The 23,954-nt window shown below is 37.8% G+C and overlaps 2 protein-coding genes across 2 annotated transcripts in view; both read right to left on the bottom strand.

Annotated features, from left to right (window-relative positions):
* Positions 1–1,019, bottom strand: part of wscd2 (WSC domain containing 2) — a 56,118-nt gene extending 55,099 nt beyond the window's left edge. The window contains exon 1 of the mRNA XM_015018594.1: positions 139–1,019. The gene's annotated coding sequence lies outside the window, so the exon portion shown is untranslated. The remainder of the gene's footprint in view (positions 1–138) is intronic.
* A 14,789-nt stretch (positions 1,020–15,808) lies between these two features.
* On the bottom strand, positions 15,809–23,908 carry LOC106937181 (sodium- and chloride-dependent GABA transporter ine). The gene is made up of 13 exons (XM_015018584.1): positions 23,504–23,908; positions 22,120–22,254; positions 21,128–21,338; positions 20,771–20,903; positions 20,339–20,473; positions 19,780–19,883; positions 19,230–19,354; positions 18,249–18,361; positions 17,189–17,329; positions 16,999–17,098; positions 16,628–16,728; positions 16,390–16,557; positions 15,809–16,157 (listed from the first exon to the last, which is right to left on the bottom strand). The coding sequence occupies exons 1-13, from the start codon at positions 23,775–23,777 to the stop codon at positions 16,044–16,046; spliced, it is 1,854 nt and encodes a 617-aa protein (XP_014874070.1). The 5' UTR covers positions 23,778–23,908; the 3' UTR covers positions 15,809–16,043.
* Between the last annotated feature and the right edge of the window lie 46 nt (positions 23,909–23,954).

Raw genomic sequence — 23,954 nt, 5'->3', positions numbered from 1 at the left:
ACTCCTGCAGCACAGATCCAACCAGTGCTGCCACTGCACAGTTTTCACTTCAATGCTGTTTGATCCTCTGCTGCAGCAGATATCTGTGACTCAGGTTTTAATCAAATTAAGAAATAACATGAGTGCTGCTCTTCTTACCTCAGCCTTGAGACTGGGTGAAGCCTGAGCAGATGGTGTGGATGTTCATGCAGGAAGGAAGGAACTCAGCTGAAGATGGTCATCTGTCAGGCTCAGTCATGATGTTTCACCTCCACAATAAACAACTCCAGTGTCTGCCGCGCTTCCGTTAGAGGTTAGTTGGTGTGGATCCCGTTAGCTCGCACGGTCTCTCTGCGCTGCTTCTGCGATGAGCTTCAGTCTGCTGTGTACGGCGAATAACCCGCTGCACGCTTCTGTGTGTCGCTCGGAGAGGCAAGGAGAAGTGTTAATGGCTCCCAGCGCTGGCTCCGACTCCGTCCTCTTACAACCACTGCTGTAATCTGTTTAAGTCGAAGCTTGAATGCGATTTAAGCGGTGGGTCGACCTGTCTTTTTTTTTCTTCTTTTTCTTTTTTGTAGGCTGTCCGATGAGCAGACAGCTTCATGCTGCAGGGAGGCAGCGCCGCACCGTGCGCCCTGCGCTCCCACATGGACCAACAGCACTGCCTGCTGTACTTAAAGCGACACAGCAGAAATACCTCTTCTTTCTGGGCCAAGCAGGTAAAGGCAGGTCAGGGCCGGCCCGAAGGTTTATGAGGCCCTGCAGAATTACGTTTGGGGGGGCCGAGTGAGATTATTTTATTTTTTGGATAAGCAGTGCGATTGGAAGTGTGATTTAAAGATTGCTCTGACTATACCAAATAAATTTAAAATCTGAAATTTTCAATCACTTGTCTTGTCTATCAATTCTAGTGCACTTTTAAAGACAATAAACAAACACACATGCTTAAAATCAGGCTGTGGATGTGATTAACGCTCATTCAGTAACTGAGCAGCGAGTTAAAAAAAAAATGGGTGAGGGTGTGGTAGTTTTGACCTTCACATGCGGTGAAGCTGCTAACAAAAACTTAATGAGGCAAGTTCAGACAAAAAAGGCTAACACTTACCGATCAGAATATAGAGTAGAATAGAATTCCAATATGTTTTTCTCTAACTCAAGAATAGTAAAGATTTAACAGATAGAGATTTAACATAACATAAAATATACACACAAACAACATGCATTTAAGAAATAAATGTTTCCAAATTCAGAAGCTAGCTGAAATTAACAGAATATCGTTTTTTTTAAATTATATTATAGAGAGTTTAGGTTTTGTATGGATCCATTTCATTCTTTAGTCCTGTCAGAATTCAGATTCTCACACTTCTTGCTATTTTAGTCTAATTGAGCAATTATTGATTGTTTGTTGGTAAGCAATATTTTAATATGTGCTTCATCATGAATTTCTTATTTGCATGCACTAATAAATGAATCTAATGTTTCACAAGCAACTGAACACAGAACCACGTGTGTCTAAAGATTTTATCCTTTCAGACGCATTTTTCACTACATGTTCTTCTCTTAACGTTGAAGTCTCCCTATGTTTTTCTTATGTCATTTATATCTATTGCCGACTTCCTACCTCTTTTGCTGTCTTTAGAGCTGCTCGTCTCTTTTCTTCTTGGACCTAATGCCATAATCCTGGTCTGTCAATTCATATATTATCCAGCACTTACCGATGGTAAGGCTTGTTTTGAAGTGCTAACACTTCAAAACTTCTTTGCATCTCAATCAATCAATCAGTCAATATCAGATATTTGAATGCTCAAAAAAAAAAAAAAAAAACTTACCGGCAAATGGAAGCATGCAGATTCATACAAAGATAAAAAAATATATATAAAAACAAAAAGAGCAAAAAACTGTAAACTTACAACATAAGACATAAAGGCGAATTAACAACACAAGAAAAATTATACTGTACAACATTAAAAATGGCATGCGCAAATGAAATAATTGTTTAACTGAGTTGGACAATTTGAAGAATAAAAGAAAATGTAACATGTCCATGCATATTTAAGCATTAAAATAAAATCAGAAATATAAAGAAGAAAAAAAGTTATTCGAAAAGGCATTTGCAGTTCCCCAATCTGAGGCTACATGCAGAAATTAAATGATGTAAATGTCAAAAACCTCCACAATACGAGGCAGAAGTACAAACTAATCATACTCAAGCTCACCCTTTCTGTCGCGTCGAGATTCGCTCAGTTGGTTTTTAATTTTTCCTGCTTCGCTCTCTGATTTTAATCCTTTATGCATCGCTCCTCTCAAACCCACCTCCAGATGTTTAGCCATGTGTGGCTCTGTTGTACACAGGATTTCTGCTTAAACCAGGATGATCATCTGCTCTGTTTAACAGCAGTGTTTAGTGTGTAAACCGTGTGGAGTCAGTTTTATTGCATTGTTCCTTACCAACTCTGCTGCCTAAACATACGTTTGTTCAAAGTTTTGCTATCGATACTCACCTGGATTTAGCCCTGTACTTTGACTGGGCCATTCTGCATGGATCTGCTTTGATGTTAAGTAATTTCATTGTAGATCTTGCTTTATGGGGTTGTAGTCCTTATGGTAGTGGAACCTGAACTTTAGTCTGAAGTCTTTTGCAGTAGAGGCTTTTCTCTGCCCATCATTCTTGCCAACCTCTGGTCAGTTTTCTTGTCACTGCTGATGAGAATTATCAGCAGATTTTCTGCTGAACTCCAGAGCTAAAATTGGGCTCTGAGATGTTTCCCTGTTACATCGACTTCATGGCTTGTCAGGTTAGTTTGGCAGCCACAGCTTGTTGGGTTAAAAGTTATGCCATGATCTAAGGCCTTCACAGAGCAGCTGGATTTATACTGAGATTAAATTATACATGGATGGACTCCATTAGTGGATGTTATTTAGGGGCATTAGGATAAAGGCGGTTGAAACAAATACACGCCGCACTTTTAAAATTTTTATTTGTAAAAAAATAAATAAAAAAATAAGTGAACACCCTTCTTCCTCATTGTTCACATTTATGTGCTACACTGAGTCGATCTAATCACACGAAATCTCAACAGGACCTGTTAAAGTTTGTAGAGCCAAAAACCTCAAGTGGTAAAAATAAATACTGTTTTTCCAGGACAGTGTTTTTCTCTTTGCATTACCACCAGTTATTTGGACGAGCCACTCCGTTATTAAAAGTTTTTCGCTGGCTTGTCCTTGAGGGATAACACGCTGACTCAACATCGATGACTCCTCATACTTCAGCAGCATCAATTCACGGGCTGCTGTCGCCAGCAGCGCTGTCATATACAATTATCTCCTCTGCATGGTGACTCAGCTGCACACTTCTACTTTTAAAATCACCAGCAAGCAGCAGTGATATTACTCATGCTGAATCAGGCAGAGAGAGAGAGAGAGAGAGAGAGAGAGAGAGAGAGAGCGGGACAGTGGCCAAAAACACTAGAACCCACTCCGAAATTCGAGCAGGGTAAAATGGATTTCTGCTGCATCGATTTGGTAAACAACTCAACCGGATGTTACAAAAGGATTCACGATCCCTCTTCTATTTTTCATGCGCTTTTAAATGACAGACAGACGTACAAGAGGTCGCAAATCATGCAGTGAAAGTGAGAAAGCCGAAGGCAGTCAGTACTCGCAGCAAGCGTGCTCTATGAGTTTGGCTTTCATGGAGCACGCTGGTTTATCTCGCCCTCAAACGCAGAGCACAGAACTAAATAGAGGATAATGGGCTCGTTGTGTAAAATCTCTTGTCTCTCGTGGGGATACGTTGGCGGTGAACTGAAATGGGGGGGAGGGGAGCATGAAAAAAAAAAACACATTCTGACCATGTTTTCTTATTTCTACATCCTTCAAATAGATCTGAGCCCAGAGAGCAAGAAGTAAACAAGTATGCAGTGATATTAATGTCTCTGATTCCTTCGTGATGAAGTCAAATATTTATTAATACAAAACAACAACGCACATCTCAAGGAAGTAATTGCTTTTTCAAATATTTATGTGGGCTTAGACTCTCAATGTGAAATTCTTGTGAAAGTTTCTCCCACGAGACCCGTCTCGCTGCTCCCTGTGCCAAAACAAAGAGCATCGTGAGAAACATAACGCAGCTACGGTTTGGAAAATCGGTCATTTTCATCTGTAATAAGGATGCAAAAACATTTCTCACAAAGCTTTCTAACTCGAGACACCGGGTTCGGCGAACATAAACCTCATACTGATTTCAAAAGTCAACCTCGTCGGCTCTGAAAGGCTTTCGGTTTCAGGATTATTCATAAATGCTTCGATAAGGGAAACCAAGTGACAAAGTCAGACCGACCACTGTGTTGGCTTCAAGGGGGTTTCGAGTGACTAAAACTGAACATCAGTACGATCTCCAGCGTGCTGGAATCAGTGAACTGTTAAGACTGTAGCTAGACATGATTAATATGTAATCACATCTAATTTAACCCTCACATTTTGGGTATTTGTCTTACAGATGGAGAGGTATCACTTTTATTAGTACTGAAAAATGCAAGGAAAATTAACTAACAACAATAATGATTTTGTAAAATGTAATTGAAAAACATTTTTGGAGAACAAATTAGGAAACCCCCTACACTCATTCCCACTATAAATGATCTAAAACTTTATACAGATGTGTCACATCAGGTTAACGTGTAGCGAATGGGGACAAGAAGAATCACACCATATATCAGAGTGCTTGAGGAAATTGTGTCAAAATGTGTAGAAAAACTACAGACCACTGATACCCTGGACCGTGCAACACAAGAGCGATCCAAAGCATACCACTAAATTCATGATGATAAAATGGAAGAAAGTGACTTAAAACAGGCAATAAACCTGTCAAACAACTCACAGCTGAAAGTGATCAGTTATTATGTAAATGGCAAAAACAGGCATCTCACCGAACTAATTTCAACCAACGAGGATGAAACTCATGCTGAAGGGTTATGTTGATGTAATTTATTCTTCAGCACTAAAACACATTTTTTTTATTTCTGTTCATTTCTGTCACATTAGTAAAGTACGGCTAATTGTTGTTGTTTAGATTTAATTCAGCCACTTTCCACAGATTAATAAAACATGTTCAGATCTCCATATGAGAACATTTCTGTTAAAAGAACTGAATATCTTGTGAGACTGTTTTTTGTTTTTTGTTTTTTTACAGTAAAAATATTATGTTTGAACAAAACACTTGAATCCAAACATAATTCAGAAAGAGTATATCTGAGAGACCAAAATGCAGAAGGGGATTTTTTTTTTCTTTTTTTTTTTGATAATAATGTGAAGCAGCTGCCTCTTGAATGTTTTCCCTTGTGCAGGAAAACAGAATCAAGACTTGGCCAAGCTCTGACCTAAATAACACACCTCCAGAAATATGATGAAGTGAAACTTTACTGGGTAAAACCTGAAAGGAATCTTTCACCCACCTGCCATGTAAACTTGCTAATCTACTGTGCCTGTTGTGGCGTAATGTGCGGAGACAGATTTCAACGTATGCTTTATAGATTGATTGTTTTTATAAAAACTAAAGGTCAAGAAAAACTGGAGGGAGAAAATTACTGTGAAGGAGAGAAAAAAAAGAGGAGAAGTTTTCAAAGAGGGATCCGTAAAGATTGTATGAACAGCTGCCGAGGAGACGCAGAATGAGCTTCAAAAGGATCAGCTGAGGTTTGGTAGTGAAGGTAAGATAGGATGAGTGCAGAATGTAAACCGTTTCAATGGCGGATTAAAGGCGGTGAGGTTCATGTAAGAGGCTCAAGGCAGCAAGAGTCGATGTAAGCAATCGTTTATGTCTTTCTGAGCTGCAGTGGTGTCTGTGAACGTTACAAGCCGTGGCTTGGTTGCCACTGAGGGGTCGTAAGGTGCACTTGCAGGTGGTTGACTTGCTTATCCAAATCTGTGGCTGCGTGTTCTGGGGTGGCATGTTCTGCGGTCTCCAAGATGAAGCTTCTTTGTAGGTTAACTCTCTGCCAGCCGCTGTCGTGTTTGAAGATGCTAGATTATTTACCTCGACCTAAAACAGTTTGCCTAAAACAGGATGTGACCCCATGATTTCACATGGCCTTCTTGCTTCTTTGTTTGTGTGTTGTTTGTGATTTGACTTGGTTTTAATGAGGACAATGAAGATTTTAATTGCTAGCTTGTAGTAGAAAATTATTCTTGTAAGATTCATTAAAAAGCATAATAGTCAAGTGCAGTAAGAGTCCAGTTTCCAGTTATGTGTGCTGGTACCAATGCTACGACTACAACAGCTGGAGTCAAATTCAAATTCAGAGCATGTGGAAAATGTAGGTGCACTTTTTCTATTCTAAAAAAAAAAAGAAAAAGCAAATGATCTGAAAACATGTGAAGAACTAGGACTGATCAAGAAAATAAGCTAGTTTATTGTTTAGGTTAATAAAAAAAAATAATAACCACATTAACAGAACTGTAGGTAACAAGCACGTTAATGTGTATAGAAAAAAAAAATCAGCAACACAAAAAGACTAACTAGTCTTCAATAAGACAATTGTAATTTCCAGCTGTAATAGCTTTGTATATCAGATCTGTGTTGTTAGTTGTTTCCTTCCTGGTGGCCTCGGTAACATATCGGTGATCCGTGATGGGAATACCAGTGACGTGTCTCCAGTATGTGTGACTTTCATCGATTATGTGCATGTGCACACACACGCTCGCTGGAATATTTTCCCATTGATCTTAAAACTGAAATAACAGAATCAATGAATGTAGCTGCTGAGCAGCGTGTTTGACCTTTCAGCTAAAACACACTTACCTCCCACTCAGCAGGAAGCATTTTGAATTCAGATGAAATTACATAAGCCTTTTTTTTTCCTGCTTCATTTTTGACTAATTTGTGTGTGCTTCATCTTAAAAGTTGGATTTGGAGCTCTAGTCTAAAGATAAAGGGATACAATTCTTGGTTGTTGAGGTCTAATTCTGCATTGTCTCTCCAACTAGCTGTGTTGTTGTGACTGAAAAAGCTCTTTTATGCTTCAAAAAAAAATGTTTTCAAATTATTTGTTTGTTCCATACATTTTTAGGATTTCTTCATATGTATAGTATATTTGGCCATTAAACTTGAACATCTGTAATTGTTTCACTTGCTGTTTGATTATGCTCACCCCAGTAGGGGTGACCAAAACCTTACTTCCTCATTAAGGTTTTGAGCACAAACCCCATGAAAGGCTGTGAACACCAGAGATTCTTACAGGTTAAATGCAACCCAAAGCAGTTTCAACACACTGTGCTGTAAACTTCATTTTTGTTGGGTGTTATGATACTGTTTCAGCTCTTACAACACAATCGGAAAACCCTGGTCATTTTAGTCTTTCAGGTTCCTTTTCTCTTGTCTTAGGTATTTCTTTACTTCCTTGAGAAATTAGTTTTTTTGTGTGTGTTTGTTCTCCTTTCATGTACTCTAAATATTTTTTTTAATCATATTCTTAATTTATTCCCTCTTTGTAGTTGTTTTTGTGTTGGTTTGGAGCCATTTTGTCTTAATTTTTCATTTATTATCCAATTTTCCCTTCTCTTTTTGGTAGGTGCGCCTCTCAGTTGTGGTTTTCGTCATAAAACATTTGGTTTCCTGTTCCCCAAGAAGACGGATTGCAAAACCAGTTTTCCGCATACATGAACTGTTTTGCAAGTGATAAGAAATGAAAACAAAGGATACCTTATGAACATGAAGTATTCATTTGTCTCATCTCTCCCTTATGATTTTTGACCAGTGTCTGCAATGAGCAATTTCTAAATTTAAAAACAGATTTTTTATTTATTTATTATTTTTTTGTCTCAGGGAAGCATGTCACACTGAGATGATATTACATGAAACAGGTAACGAAGTGAAGGTAAAACATGTTTGAGTTCGAAAGAGAGAAAGAAACTGAAGTTAAAGAATTGGAGCGAGATCCGTTGAGGTGGCAACAACCATCTGTGAAACCTCGTGACGGCTGCCGGTTTTAATAATTCAGCAGCTTCATTAAAAACTACCAAAGAAACATTTTGCATTATTTATAAGACTCACTAAATTTATTAGAGATATGTATAAGTCATGGCATTTTTCTTTTCAAAGCATTTGACTCAAAACTGGAACACAGATGGAGCACTTAACAAACTAAATGAGGTGTTATTGTCCATTTTACAGCCACAAAGCATGTTTTGCTGCGTCGACCGAGGCTGTGAAATCAACCGTACACTCAGGGGGCGTTTCAATGTCGCCGCTGCAACACGAGAACGTGTTACTTAAAACCTGCATCTTTCACTTCCTCTAAAAAGACAATGATTATTTTATTGAGCTTTATTCGATCCCTTTGACTCTGCTTCCTGTCACGTCTCATCAGATACATCTGAAGCAAATGTTTCCAGCAGTTTTTCCTTCTCAGCTCAGATTTGTCTCACACAGTGCTACTGGTAAAAAAATTAAAAAAACAGGTCTCATTTCCATGCGTGTGTGATTATCCATTTCATCAATATGAAGGTGGGGAGAAACCTTGTATTAATTAGCAATAATATACAATTGATATTAATAGACTTGAGACCCATAAGAGTAATGGAGTAACATAGAAACGTTAATTGAACACCACATTTTCTTATTTTGAAAACCACTGTGTAAACACTGAAGCTTGCAGTAGTTTGAAGCATATTATCATTAGACGCTGGAGCTGTGGAGAGGTGAGTGACAAATCATGCCTCCCTGCCTGGAAAACCAATAAATGGTTCTGGGTTTGGTGGTTCCCAGGACAACAGCTCTTACCTGACTGCACTGTGTGGAGTGTAAAGTTTGGCGCAGAGGGGTTTATGGTGTAGCGCTGTTCGAGTGTGTGTTTGAGTGTGTGACTCTGTGTTGCCCTGTGGTGGAGAGGTCCGGGGAACCCATGATCTTTGGAGATCGACACCAGCCTCCTCATGACCCTGCCAGGATAATCGGGTTTTTGAATGAATGGATCATTGATAAATACATTTCCTCTGCAAACAAGACTTGAAGATGAGTTTATTTTACCCATGCAACATTCAAAACATGCCAGAACAAACAAGGTAGCATATTTTTTCTAATATTTCATATATTTTTTTCAGTACTAATTTGAGTAATCTTTCCTGATTAAAAATCCATTTGTTGATTAAGAAATACTCTAAAATGTTCACTAGCAATGTCTGAAATTGCACTGGCAGTAAGTATAGATCTACAATGAAGAGTCCCCAAAGCAGAGTCGATGGAAGTTAGTTCTTTGCTTATTGCAGGAGCGGGACAAAATAAACGTTGATTTCGAAGGAGCCGTCAAAAGGCAGCTCACTTATGTCACCACTCATTCTGAACATGCCCAGGAGATCTAACCCAATTCATGGCGCAATTTGTCTCACTGACATCCCCTGTCATTTGTGTCTCTTTCTTCTACTGCCACCATAAATATGCTCAGATGACCTAAAAAAAAAAAAAAGAGGATGGATGGTGCCTGCCATTTCATTTTTCCATGAGGACAGAACAGAATCAATAAGGATCAACAAGACTCAGCCATGTTAGTTTGACGCAGTTTGTTCCTGCAGCACTCGCCTTACTTTAATATCTCTAGATTCTGAACAGACTGATGGCACAACTCAAATGTGAAAGCTGTGTTGATAAAGATCTTGATGCTGTTTAGCTGAGATGAAAGCTTATAATGGATTGTCTGGGGAGAAGGTTTAAAATCATTTAAATGCTCATTAGTTATAGCTTCGTCTTCAGAAAAGCTCTCTTTTGTCAATTTTAATAAAATAATTTCAGCTATAGAGCAGATTAGCAAAGTGTTGTATCCTGACTGACTACCAGGTTTCACATTGAAGAGAAAAGTCTTGGCAAGAAATAATAAAAAATAAAAAAGGACTTAATTCCAGCAATCGGGTTAGGACAAAAAGGGATGCAAATTAATAGAGAAAAGACAAACGTTTAATCACCCTTAACCATGTTACTTTTCCTGCTATCTAAAAAAAAATACAGACAAATTCAAGTGGCGTTAAATCTTTGTGACCTAAAGGTAGAAACACACAGTATGCTGCATGTGCTGTGAAATCTTTTATGAGATAAAAGACTTTTCCTAAATGTGCGCCAGCACTCATGACTTACTTTCAGATTGTTTTCTGCGCCATTTAATGAAGCTCTTGTGAATAAGAAAGAGTGCTGTTGGTATTTTTAGCCACCATTTCAGGATCCTCAAGGTCATATGTGGAGAAGTGTCTCCTCTGTAGTGAAGTTTATGCATATTGAGAGAGAAAGGTGAAATGCTGTCATTTCATATTTAATATTTATCTAAATCACTGATTTTTTTTCTGCAGGTACAGTGCCTTTCAAAAATATTTATATCCGTTTATTGTCAGGTTACAACAAGATTTTACATGATAGACCAGTATGACCCTTCAGTATCAAAGTCTGCAACTCCTGCAGAGTCAATGAATCTCTTTTGTATGATTATTGCACTCCAGTCCTGTTAAGTCTAAGGTCGCGTCTGTTTCAGATAACATGTTGAACATTGTGCTGCTCAAAAGCTTAGGATTTTATTTTGCTCTGTTTAATACATCTCCAAAACATTATCACTGACCTTCGGCGTATTCCTTGGTCTTCATGATCACATTTGTTCACTAACGCCCAAAAAATACAAATAGAGAAAACAGAGGTATGTGGTAGTAATGAGAAGCTCAGAGAGCATGAATACTTTAGAGAGGAACTGTATAGATTAGAAGATATAAATGAGACATTTTTTCTTGGAAACAAAGGCAGAACAGAAAGGTCAAACAAAACTAAAAAATGCTGCACTTGAAACAGTATTTTTGAAATGACCATGTGCACTAAAACAGTTTGCATTGACATTCAGCTTACCTGCTGCAGGTTTCAGGAAGCTTCTTTGCAAGTAAGAAGTGAATTCTGGGGGATATTATTATTATTATATTATGTGTTATTTAATGCATATCTGTTGTTTTAGACGAGAAATGTGAAATAAAAAACCTCAATACAAGTAAAATGTGATGTCTATATCCTAAACACCACCCTGCCAGCATGCCTAGGTGGGCCCCATGTGGGGAAAAGGAGGGCATGCCATATGGGTCCCATATGGGTTTGTCCGCGGGTTCCACGATGGCCCCACATGGGTTTGCCCATGTAGGGTCACAGCCCACATGGTTCCTACTTGGGCCCTATATGGTGGTGGCCCACATGGGTGTGTCCATTTAGTGCCCATGTAGGGCCCATGTGGGCTGTGGCCCTACATGGGCAAACCCATGTGGGACCATCGTGGAACCCGCGGACAAACCCATATGGGACCCATATATCAGCCCTCCTTTCCCCCACATGGGGCCCACCTAGGCATGCTGGCTGGTACCAGCAAGGGTCGAGCTTGATTCAGCAGCAGACTTGTAATGCATGCACATCCTAAACAGTTTAATCGAAACGCTCTAAAAAAAAAATCATCATTACAAAGGCAACTGTGCAGTGAAGTGCACTGTTGTATTCAAACCTTGAAGCTCCTATCTGCATATGAATTCTTTGCAAGATTTATTCATTTGCATTTGAAAGACAGAGAGAATGATCTTAAATGCTTACTCGGCCATACTGAACATCTAATTCTCATATGATAATAAAGGATGCGTGTTACGCTCACCGTGTATTTCACTAGAGCCTGTGTTTATTATCGTTCTACTCGGTGGTGCAAAACTGCTGAGGCTTTGTCTAAAATGTTTTTCTATGCTTTTTAGGTTACTTGATTTGACTCGTGAGTCATACTTCGTAGCTGCTTACCAGATGAATCAGTCCTGTTTGAGAGTTACGCAGTTAAATGCAAATCAAAGAAACCACAAAAGAGTGCAAATCTGTAATGAGTGCCACAAAGGTGGAGAGGAAGAGATTTCAATGCAGGTCTGCAGTTGGCAAAGAAAAGGAGTGAAGAGGAAGACGGCAAAAGAACGTGATCGAAAAGCCGTCCACAAATCACAGTGGACTCTGATTTTTGTTGCTATCCAATGCCTTAAAAGACTTCATACTTCAATTTTCGCACGCAAAAAGATGACCTAATTCATTAGCACACAGTTTATAAATAAATAAATAAATAAATAAATAAAACTGATTCTAAGTGCTTAAAATAGAAGGCACTAACTAGATTTTCTTTTTTTTTTTCTTGAAGATATTTTGTCTCTGCTCTTGAGTTTTAGATTGTGGGCTTTTTAGAGCTGAATAAGTCTTATAGGTGAGCGGTGAAACATCACCAAGAAACAAGAGAAGAAATGTGGTTGCCTTCTGTGCATGTCGTTGCCATATCCTAGATAAGTGGCACCAAGTAAACGAAACAGAGCAGCTCCTGAGCCCAGAAAACCCTAGTAAATGTTCTTCAATTGCATTGATGTAACAGCCATCCACATATCAGGAAAGGCAATAAATTGGAGGCAAACAACAAAAACGAACTTTCCAAAATCCTGAAACTTCCACATCCATGGCTTGTAGCTGATATGAGGTTTGCTGATTTTGGCACACAAAAAAAATAAAAACGTTATCTGTTCTGGTTTACAATTAATTCAGTATTAGACTCATCTGTCCAAAGAATTACAACATTCCCAAATTCAAAGGTCAAAAGAAAGATTTCCCTAAATTCACCAGGCTTCTGATGCCGAGTTGAGATGATATCAAAAGGAAACGCGCTCACGAAGATCATCTAACGAAGTCGCTTAGCGTTCATAAAGCATTTCCATTTCATAGCCACTTCTCTGTGTTTTTTACTCCGGTGCAGATGGATGACCGCAGCAGCTGGAGGATGTTGCGTGAACCACCACAAGAGTTACTTCTACACTGGAGAAAAAAACACAAAAAACAAGCTCGATTGCTAATTTCACCCTCTGGCTTGCAGAGATAAATAGCTTCATACCACTCAACATGAAATAGATAGCAGCCTATCTCCTCTTTCATTGCCCTTCTGGGATCACAACCAACCTCCTCTCCTAGTCTGGTCATTAATTTACTTCCCCTTGGGCTCCACTGTCTATAGCTATTGATCACACAGCCCTCCCAGTGCTAATTTAATGCCTGTGATACGTTCTGTCATGGAGAAAGCAGGAAGGGAGTATTGATTAACGTACAGTTCTGCTGAGGGCACGACAGCAGCACTTTATGACAAGGGAGTAATTAACTCAGCTCTGATCTCCTGTGGTTGAAGTGTTTTTTCCCCTCTACAGTTCACCATGTTAACCATAGAAAAAGATCACAATCTCACAGTCAACATTATCAGAGTACGTGCGGATGACGAGTCAGGGTGATTAAGCTTGCCCTGCACATACTTTAACCCTGCATATATTCCCCTCAGGCAGCACAGTTTGTCATCTGTTAATGCATTTTATTTTCATCTTAAATACTTTTGCAGTCGTTATGTCTTTCTATATATCAGCACAGCCGATCATGAGGAGCTTAAACTAGAATAATAAAGGTTTTTACTGCTATTGAACTGAAGTGAAGTCTTTAATAAGATATGGTAGCTATCCTTTACAGATGTAATGGTTGGTTTGAAGCATCAGAGCAGAGATGGACCGTCGCTGTGAAGACTAACATACCGATTTTAATGGTTTTACTGGTAAAGTATGGACGCCGTTGAGGTAAAAGCCATTACTTCGATTTAATTTATGTTGCTATGCTGCCACCCAGTGGCAATAAGGAAGATAACACTAACATGTTGAGGTAAAACTTGGGACTAGGAAGACAAAAAAAAAAAAAAAAACCCTAAACAGTTGTTTATTAGAGGAAAATAAATACTGTATTTATTTACCTTGACTTGGAATAATTTTGTTTTTGTTGGTTTTTTGTGACACTGTTTTATTTTTTTTAGTAGACGACAACATACATAATGGCTTCTCAGGTGCAGCGTTTTCAGTTTACTTTATTGAAATGGTGGCTGTGAAATAAAAATGAAGTAATCTCATAAGAACAGTCTGACTTGTACCATGCATGTTTTAGTCAACATCAATTAAAACATTCATATTTGTGTTGTTTTGAATCCTGCTTTTTAGCTATAGTTGCTTATGTGTATTATATCCTCCAAGAGCTGCTGATCTGCAGTTTCTTCCCATGAAAGGGTGAAATAATGAAGCTGTTTAAGATTCAATAGCAACAGATATTACATCAAATATTAAAAACCAGTGAAAGACATGTGAGGATAAAGAAATGTACATGAGGCAGACATCTTTCTTTTAAAAACTGTATTTTAAAAAAAGTATAAAAACTAGACCATTTGTAATTTTATTACTGGATATCAAAAGAAGTGTAATTGAGACGAATGTTCACTTCTCTCTTGAGTAATGAGATCCATTTCTCAAAGAATATGTTCACTACGTTTTGATCCAGACACCTCCAGCGGGATGAAAGTTTTATTTGTACTTCCTAAAGTTGAAAAATTACAGCTTCGTTGTTGACCAAAGTTTTTCCATTCATTGAGTTTTGACTTTTCCCCTTACAGACACAGAGTAAATCATTTATATTTTCTCTACGACTGTTAAACAATCACAAAGCTCGAGTTATAATAATTTACATTTCAACAATAGGAAATCTAGTCGCGTTCTTATCACTTAATATGTTTAGATGCTCATAAACGTGCTCAGTAACTTCAACACTTCGGTCAAAACATTCAGTCAAATCTAGCAGATTTGATCGCATAAACTTTCCCCTCTTGAAGAGAAGATGAAAGGCACATTGAATTGTCTTTCTAACTTTACACTCTTTAAAACAAGGATTAAGTTGAAACTAAATGTAGCTAGGAGAAGTATAGCACCACTTTGAACAAAATAAAATGTTTAAGTAAATCGCCTCCCTGTTAGATATCAGACAAAATCTTCAACAGTCAATCTGGGCTGATTGGTTTATTTATTTTTCTGTAATTGGGAAGGGGGGTCTTTTATAAGGGTTTTTTTTTTTTTAAAAAAGGAAGTATTGATGAGCAATGGAAACATAATATAAGCCCAGACACATTGTAAACAATTATTTTGTGGATTTAGATTTTCATGAAACATCTCCCTATGTTTAACATGAAGTTAACGAGGTACAGATAATATCATTTTAATTATTTTCAGAATGTTTTAATTAGCTTTTTGGTTTATGTTGTTCAATGAAATAACTAAAACTAAAACTTGTTAAATATAACATAAAAAATTCAACTAAGTTCTACTTACATGTAAATCAATTGAAATTTACCTACATAATTAACATGATTTTGAGTAGATCACTGCTTATGGCTAAGAAAATATGTTTATATTTACATTTTTGATGCAATATAGTTTCTTAAAATTGCCCACAATTTAAAATTAATTCCTATAAATTCTAGTTATTTCCTTGTAAAGTTTTCAGAAATAGAAAGTGAGGCTTTTTTTTTAATCCTGAAATGCTTTCAAAATGAATGTAAAGAATAACTTCATGTAGGGACAACAGAGAGCCTTTTTTTACTCTGGTTCATGGTAGAAGCATATAGACTGTAACTGAGTGAGCGTCTTGACATCAGAAAGTATTTACTCACAGAACAAACTGAGGTGAGATTAAAGTTAAGTTTATGTGAGCATTTGTTTTTCCCCTTATTGTCGGAAAAAAGCCACAAATTCTGAATGTAACTTGTGTTTTTAAAACATTTGATCCTTTAATTTATTCTTTTGGTTTATTATCAATTGTTGACACATTTGATCTGAATGTGTCTTTACTGAAGCAGCTGCTGTGTTTCAGATTTACAAAAGCATCAATTGCCAATTCCACAGATTCATTATGCAGCACAAAGCCCACCAAGCACAACAGTCAAAAATACCCTGAGAATAACATCCCTGCATTTACAAAGCATTTATAGAATAAGTTTTACTTTTTACATCACAGTGAAAACAAATCGCTGTTATTTAGCCTTCAGATGATGGATGAAACCGAATATTTTTACAGAAAAAAGATTAAAAACCTTCAAAATTTACAGTTGGTTTAAAGTTATATCTTTCATAAAAACATGACCTTGTAAAAACAGACTAATACATCTAAGCATCCCACAGACACACTGGTTTTCACTCTCTGGCTACACCGATGATCTTAACAGTTTTTCCAACACTGGTTTGTCTGTTTTCTGCTTTTCTGGTTGAGGATTCGTGGCATCCAGGTCTAATGTAGGAGCCACGGCTTTTTTGATTCTCTGAGGGTTAAAGAAGATGAAATAGAAACCATCTTTTAGAGAACTACCTCGGACAAATAGTCAGGTATATAATAAAGCATTACTCATATCTCTTCTCAGAGACAGTCATACATAAAGTAGATTTTTCCAAATGATCTTCCACTAATAAGTCAACAGCAGCCTGAATCTAACAAGAACATTAAAATGCAGCCATCAAAAATGACGAGGTTCAAAATATATTTTATTTGCTCACCTGAAGAAGTGACCCCTTGCTGTTGTAGATTTCATGAACAGCACAAAGTGGGATCCACACTATGGAGACCAGTGAGACGACCCACCCCACTAACTCAGCCCACAGTGGGTACATGTACTCTCCATAGTGAGGAGGCGTGTATTGAACAACGCTGGATGCCAGGATGCACTGTGTGGAAAACAAAGCCAGTCCTGAGGACTGAATTTCATAAGAATTTGTATCCAAAAGCAGGACTTACCAGCATCAGTAGGGGGCAGAGCAGCAGCCAGCAGAGGCGGAAGAAGAGGCTCGCAGACTCGCCTCGCATCCTCTTGACCATCAGGGAGAGACGGGAGACTCCTGGCAGAAAGAAACTAAGAGTTGATGCATAAGGACACGCGGACCTCCAGCCGTTAAACTACACATTAGTTGAATAAGTCTGAATGAGGAAAAACATGTAAAATGAGAATCAGAGTAAATGTGACAGGAGAAAAGTCATTTAAATATCATCTAACCTTTGGCATGAAATCTGGCTGCCATGAAAATAAAAACTTTGCACTAAAGTCTTTAATGGCATCGTAACAAGATAGCATTTTGTTGTAAAAGGCTGAACTAAATGTAAAACTTTACCAAAGATCCAGCATACAGCCACTACTTCAAAGAAAGCCAGGCATATGAGGGAAACCACAGCAGTGCAGTGGTCCATCAGCTGGAACACGTAAATGCCTCCCTGCAAAAAGAGGCCAGTAAAGCTTAAGAGTTGTCAGCATTCCTCATCCTCAGATGTATCCTCTTAGCAAAATATAAAGAACTTTTTCACCTGAGTTACATGAGGGATTCCCAAAAGAAGCCCCACAAAACACACGACCAGAGCAAGATGCTCTTCTCTCTTCAGGTACCGAAGAATTTTGACTCCAAACTCGTCCTTCAAGAACGTCACGACCACCTCCACGTTGCCAAACTGCAGCAAACACCTGTTACTCACTCTGAGCACGTAACACAATGCTATGACAGTTATGACATGGATGTCTTCAGAAAACATGGGTTATTTGTGCCACAACTCAATGAAAATAGTGCCAGAGGTGCAAAATGTAATTGGTGAAAGACCAATGATAATCACATCAAATAGTACAAAAAATAGTTTATTTTCTAATCCATTCATTTGATGGATCAAAACTGAGATCTTCCACTATTTTCAGTCCATAAAAGCGTCAACCAACACCAATGTTTTCTGCCATCTTTTAGGATGCTGCTGTTTTACAGTTAAAATGGTTTGATTCTGAAGTGCCTTCATAACAATGGTAGCATGAAACAGAAGTCTGAGAAAAGCGAAATATTTTCGATCCAGTTTTTTTGCATCCATGAACAGTTAGTGCATGAAGATGATCTTGAACTAGATCTTGAAACCCTGACCTGCAGACCGTTTTATAGCCTGTTTCTTTTCCCATTAGCTTACCCATTCGCTTGTATGTAAAAGAACAAAACAAGGATAATAATTAGGGGACAGGACACTGAACCAAACATTACTTTTGAGCCTCTGAGTGTGTGAATGTAAGAGGAAAAGTGCAGGATCACTATAATACTGTGAATGAATGTTTATAGAGAGTGTTGCTTGTTATGCAAGGTATCATAAATGATCAACACAAGTGAAAAGCACTACTAAATAAATTCAACCTGGTTACCATTTGTGTGTGCCATGAGTAGGATTATAAAACAGAAGTTAGATACACATGTGTGAATGCTTTCCAAATTGTTTTAAATAGACAAAATAAAACTACTGACGACTCTAAAAGCTATGATTAAAAAAGGCCATAAAAGACATAAGCCATAACATTTCTATGGCTTATGATTTTAAAGGGTAAAGAGGTGCAGATGTTCACCTGACTGTCGAGACCAAGACACAGCAGCATGATGAAGAACAGTGGAGCCCAGAACTGATAGCCGGGCATGGTGGAGAGAACTTCAGGATACACAACAAACACCAAACCAGGACCTGAGACGGTTAAGAACAAAGTTTTAATGAACTGTAGACAGAGAAAAACAACTATAGCCTTCTATCAGCTGAACCACAATGTCACTTTGTATATTACCGTCTTGTCAAAAAGTAGAAGGAAAAGACCACTGTGCAATTAACTTAATATTCACTCATTTTTTGTCATGTTACAAAAGCAAACTTCAATGTTTCTTATGCGACGTAGCAACAAAGCCTATTTCTTATCAGTAAAAGGGAAAAATATATCTTGTTCTCAAAATTGTGTGTATTCATCCACTTTAAGTCGGCGCTCGAGCCTTAAATGCGTTTACAGCTGCAAGTCTTGTGTGATCCGGCACTACAAGCTCTGCATATTTGGAGAATGGAATAGTTGCCCGCTCTTTTTCATAAAATAGCTCAACCTCTTACTGGCTGGATGGGAAGCATCTGCAAAACATTTATCAAGTCTTTCCACAGATTCTTAATTGGAGTTAGGTCTGAACCTAACTTGAAAACAAGCATCTCTCCAATGCAGTTTTTTTATTGCACCTAAACTAGCTGAAAACACCAACAACCCCTCAAATTTTATATAACTCCCAAAAGAAAGTATTAATAACTGTTTGTATGTTACTGAGTAAGGGTAAAGTTAAAATGAAAAATCTCTTTATGTAAAAGTATAATTTTAGGTCAGAAAGGTACTGGTCTTCACCACCTTTTAAAGTTTGTGTCAACTTGATCCAAGGGAAACAAATGGTAGCAACAAATATTCCAAGTGAAATGAGAAACATCTTGTATCTTTACAAAATGTTTAGCAAAATAAAACCATTTACTCTAAAGGGCTATTTAGTGTTTTCCAAAAAGTCAGTGCACTTCTTGAATGAGTTCTTACCATCTGTGGCTATGTTATCCACTGGTAGATTGTGTTTAAAAGACATGTAGCCAATAGCTGAGAAGATTACAAGGCCAGCCAGGATACTGGTGAAGGAATTGACTAATGACACTACTAACACATCCCTGCAAAACAACAAATTACATTTTTCAGTCCACCGAAAGAGTTTTAAACATGATGTGACTGTCACAACTGATTATCAATACAACCTTTTTCATATGTGCTGTCTGCTGGTAAAGAATGTTATTGTTTTGTCAACAATGAACTCAGAAAATATGACTTCCAATAACAAAGAAACGTCCTTTAAAACAGATACGATTGAAAAACACTTAATATTGAAAAGTAGCTACTGTGTGCTGTCTGCACCATTCAGAAACCCAATATATCTGTGCTATTACCTAAAGAACTTAGTTTTTTTTATATACTTAAGTCTTTATGTATAAATGAGTCTTTGTTAGAGAAAACCACTGAACATGTTGGTACATTATGCATACAACAAAGCTTTTATTTGTTAAATATAGTAAAAACAACAACAAAAATCACATTGTACCTTGTGATGTTGTTGTTGAACTTGTTGTAGCTAGCCATTGAAATCATACAGCCAAATGCTATTCCCAGAGAGTTAAACACCTGGGCAGCTGCATTGACCCAAACCTGCGACACAGACAGAAGAAAACAAAAACCAGATTTATACGTTTTTATTTGATTTAGCTTTACTTTTCGTTGTTTTATTTCTTCGTGTTCATGGAGTCATCTTTCAAAAGAAGGACACCGAGGTTAAACAACATTTAATAATTATTGCTCTTAATGGAGCCACTGCAAGTCAAATCTGCTCAAAATGTTTAATTTTACAACAACAACAAAAAAAAAACCACCAAAAAGGGGGTTTTGGATAATTTGACTGGAGATTGTAAACATTTAAAGATTTGTGTTGTTTACCTGTTTTACTTTTGACATCCTGACATTTGCTAAGTTTTGAACAGAATTAGTCTAATAACAAATCACTCAAAAAGAAACGTAGACGTATTACACGTCTGACTTACACACAAAATATGGTTATAAATTCAAACAATCTCTGTTAGGTGCTGCTTCGTTGCCTTCAGTCTCACCTTGACTTCAAACAGTTTGCTCCAAACAGGTGTTATAAAATAAAGGATGCCTGCCTTTGCTCCGGGCAGCTGGATATTATTGATGAGGAGGGAGAACAAGATAAAGTATGGAAAGACAGCAGTGAAATACACCACCTATGTGGAACAGAAAAGAAAAAAAAACATTGTTGAATGTGGAAGCCTCCATGGCTAACCTTGTGGATACCAGCTTTGTCAGTAATTTTACAGTCAGAAAAAAAAAAAAAACATTATTATTTTAACAAGTTAGGTCAGAAAGTATTTATCAACAAAAATACCATGACACAGCTAATCATTAATGCGATTTATGATTTGACGCATGAAAGAGTGACGTAAACTAACAGAAGAAGGAAAATATAATTCCACAGCACTACGCATGTATACGTCGGGTGGAAAAACAATAATGATTCAAACCTTGCCTGTGGATTTGACTCCTTTAAATATGCATAAATAAACAATGATCCATGAGAGAAGAAGACAGCCAAATACTTCCCACTGTAGGCCACCAGCTTCTTCAATCCCACTGGTCTTCTCTAAAAGTTTGTGACTGGCGGGGAATAAGAAAAAAAAGACATGAATATTTCTATATCTAGATCTCTTCCTCTTCCTTCCTGAGCAACGATAAGAGACGAGGCTGATCTTTGCACATAAAGAATGTGACATTTGCAGGTGACACAAGAGTGAATTATTTAAAACTTAAAATTACATAATTTGAGTAAGTGCTTGTAAATTAAATGTAACTGAAGCAGGGAAAAACTGCAGGCTTCTCACTCAAAGAACTGCAGGCTTGACGACTGCAGGTGGGTGGCATTGCCAGAAAAACCGCTGGAGCAGTTTCCAACGACATTCCACGTGTTGTTGCAAGACGACCAGGGGAGAGTTCCTCTGAATGAGTTGAACAAGTAGAAAAAGGCCCAGCCCATGAGCACATTGTAGAATGTGCAGAAGACAAAGGAGATTACGACTGTGGCCAGGCCTACACCTGTGGAGGAACAGATGGCAAAGTAAGGCGTGATTCAGCAGAAGTCGTGCAATGTGTGCTGAAGAGGTTACACACTTCACCAGGAGCATTACTTATTACTGTAGTCTAAAGAAAACCTTATTTTCTGGTGGTTGTTGAATAGAACAGCAAGAGGGGATCAAAGTTCTGCAAAAGCTGTAAATTATTTAATATATAAGCCATTGTTGTTCCAGTTGGAGTGGGCCAGGCTTCAGACTGCATAAACTGAGCAGTGACTGGGTACAAGCAATCTTGTTTTACATTTTCTTTGAATGTGCCTTGGGTGACTCATTGCTTATCGAATTTATTTCAGCAGTGACTCAAATCTTGCCTCCTTTTCAATGTTCACTGGAAATATAGATAACTTTTTCTATCATTTTTAGCAGATTATTTAGCCCATAACCTCGACTCAAATTCAGGGATTGCTCACGATCAAGAACGCTGGCATGAATTCGAGCCTGTTTCTGTGGGGGGAAAAAATCTATATAATACGAATGTTTCAGCTTTTGAATAGAATTACTTGTTTTCCACTTATTCTAACTTAACTTAAACCTTATAGGGTTAACGTTCTGAGCACAAATTTGAATGTAAACCAAGAAGATATGTATCAAATGTCTAACTTAATCAATCCCACCAAGTATTTATATGCTTTTTACATGCAAAACCCAAGTTTTCTTCATTTTCATGTGTGAATGCAGAGAATCTGATCAGAGGTTTATCTCCATCAAAACAAGCAGCCTCTGTCAGTGAGAGAGACACTTACCTTTAAAGAGGGGGCAGATCTTGGCGAATGCATGCACTGGTCCTAAACGAGTATACTGGCCAACAGCAAACTCCATAAAGAGCAGAGGAATGCCGCAAATGAAAACCATGGCGATGTAGGGGATAATGAAGGCACCTGAAGCAAAAAGTGGCAAAATATTAATATTGTGACCTTCCTAAAATAATGGCCTTTTTTCTGTTTTTTTTTTTCTTTTTTTTGCCAAAAGTGATTGTTGAAAATCCCCACCTTTTTTTGACACACAAAAAAAATCATTTTGGCCAAAAGAATGACTATTATTTTAGGAAGGTGACTGTTTAAATATCTGAATAATTCCTAAATAGGGCTAATTTCTAGAAAACAGTTGCAGGAAAATGTTTGAGAAGATTTCAGTGGAACATTTTCTCACTGTAAAAATGTTAGATCATAATTTACTAGATCATCTTTAAAGATAAATAGATCACATTTCCTTGTGGTATGTAAAACCACCTGTAAAGTTTCAGGTTTTCACACAGTAAAATGTGCTCAATATAATTAACTGTCTGTGAAAAGAACTTGCAGAAAAAAACATAACCCGTGGACTGCTAAGACCCAGTTCTACCTGAAATCTGAAAAGCAATGAATTCAGCTTAAAACCATATTTAAAAAAATTGCGTAATGATGGTTTGGCCTTTACATGTTGAGTTTTCAGAAAGCTTCATAATGTGGACTTTTCTTTATTATGAATGATGACAAATCATCTTCTGACAAACTTAATCTTTAGTGGATTACATACCCCAATGCAATTGGCTGGAAGAGGTCTCGCTCTGTTCACAGTAAAATTTTCCACCACTGTGTCACTTACAAGTTGTAAAGATACCTTTCTGATTTTCTCTGACTCCCTCTCATCAATGTTTTCTCACTAACCTAGTTTACATGACTGCATTTCCAAAGTTTATCATTCTCTACAATTGATCCATTTATCTCACTTTGAATTGGTCATTGTTTTGTAACTAGTAATTCTATTTGTCTGTTTAGTTTATTTAATAAGTTTTGAACATCTCATTGCGTGTCTTGGTTAAATACAACAAGAAATCTACAGAAATTTATTGGAGCCATTCCTGGACAAACAGCAAACGTAAACTTTGGTCAGCAACTGGTTATGAGAGACAAGAGAAAAAATATGACTCATGTGGCTCATATCCTTATCAAGCCAACAACAAAGAACATCCTGCAATTATTGTCTTTCCCTTCCAGCAATTAAATAACGCTTATTTTCTAGCTGACAACTAGTTTCAACTTGCCTTTGCTTGTTTTGCAGTTGCCCGAGCAAAAAGTTAACCCAGAAACCAGTTTATTATTGGTTTAAGTACTGATTACAGCAGTACGCGCCATCTGGCAACCTCACCTCCGCCGCTGCTGTAACACAGATAAGGAAACCTCCAGACGTTTCCCAGTCCCACTGCGTATCCCACCGTGGCCAGGATGAAGTCCAGCTGCCCACTCCACGTGGGTCTCTGAGCTCCTGTATCAGAGGCTTTGGCATCTGACAGTGGCTTTGAGTTTTCCTCTGCGAGCTCCATCGCAGCTGGTAGAGATGAACTAAAAATCGAATGTGCATAAATAAACCGCGCTCTCCAATAAACGCTATATTCGATGAAATTCAGTTTATTTGAGACCATGTACACCCAAAGAATCTCTAACCTTCCTGAAGTCAGTGTTTTATCTAAACAGAGCTGTTTGAAAGGCAGGGGGACAGAAAATATCACAGTCAGCGCGGGTAAATCCGTGTCAACCCCACCGCCGGGTATTGTTAAGGAAGAATTTCTAAAATAAGTTAACTTTGGAAAAGTTTGGCT

Source organism: Poecilia latipinna, unplaced genomic scaffold (genome assembly GCF_001443285.1).
Source record: "Poecilia latipinna isolate Pla-1442-1.1 unplaced genomic scaffold, P_latipinna-1.0 Scaffold79, whole genome shotgun sequence".
Classification (NCBI taxonomy): Eukaryota; Metazoa; Chordata; class Actinopteri; order Cyprinodontiformes; family Poeciliidae; genus Poecilia; species Poecilia latipinna.
Note: the sequence above shows the minus strand (reverse complement) of the source record. Positions and strands in the feature narration are given on the sequence as shown.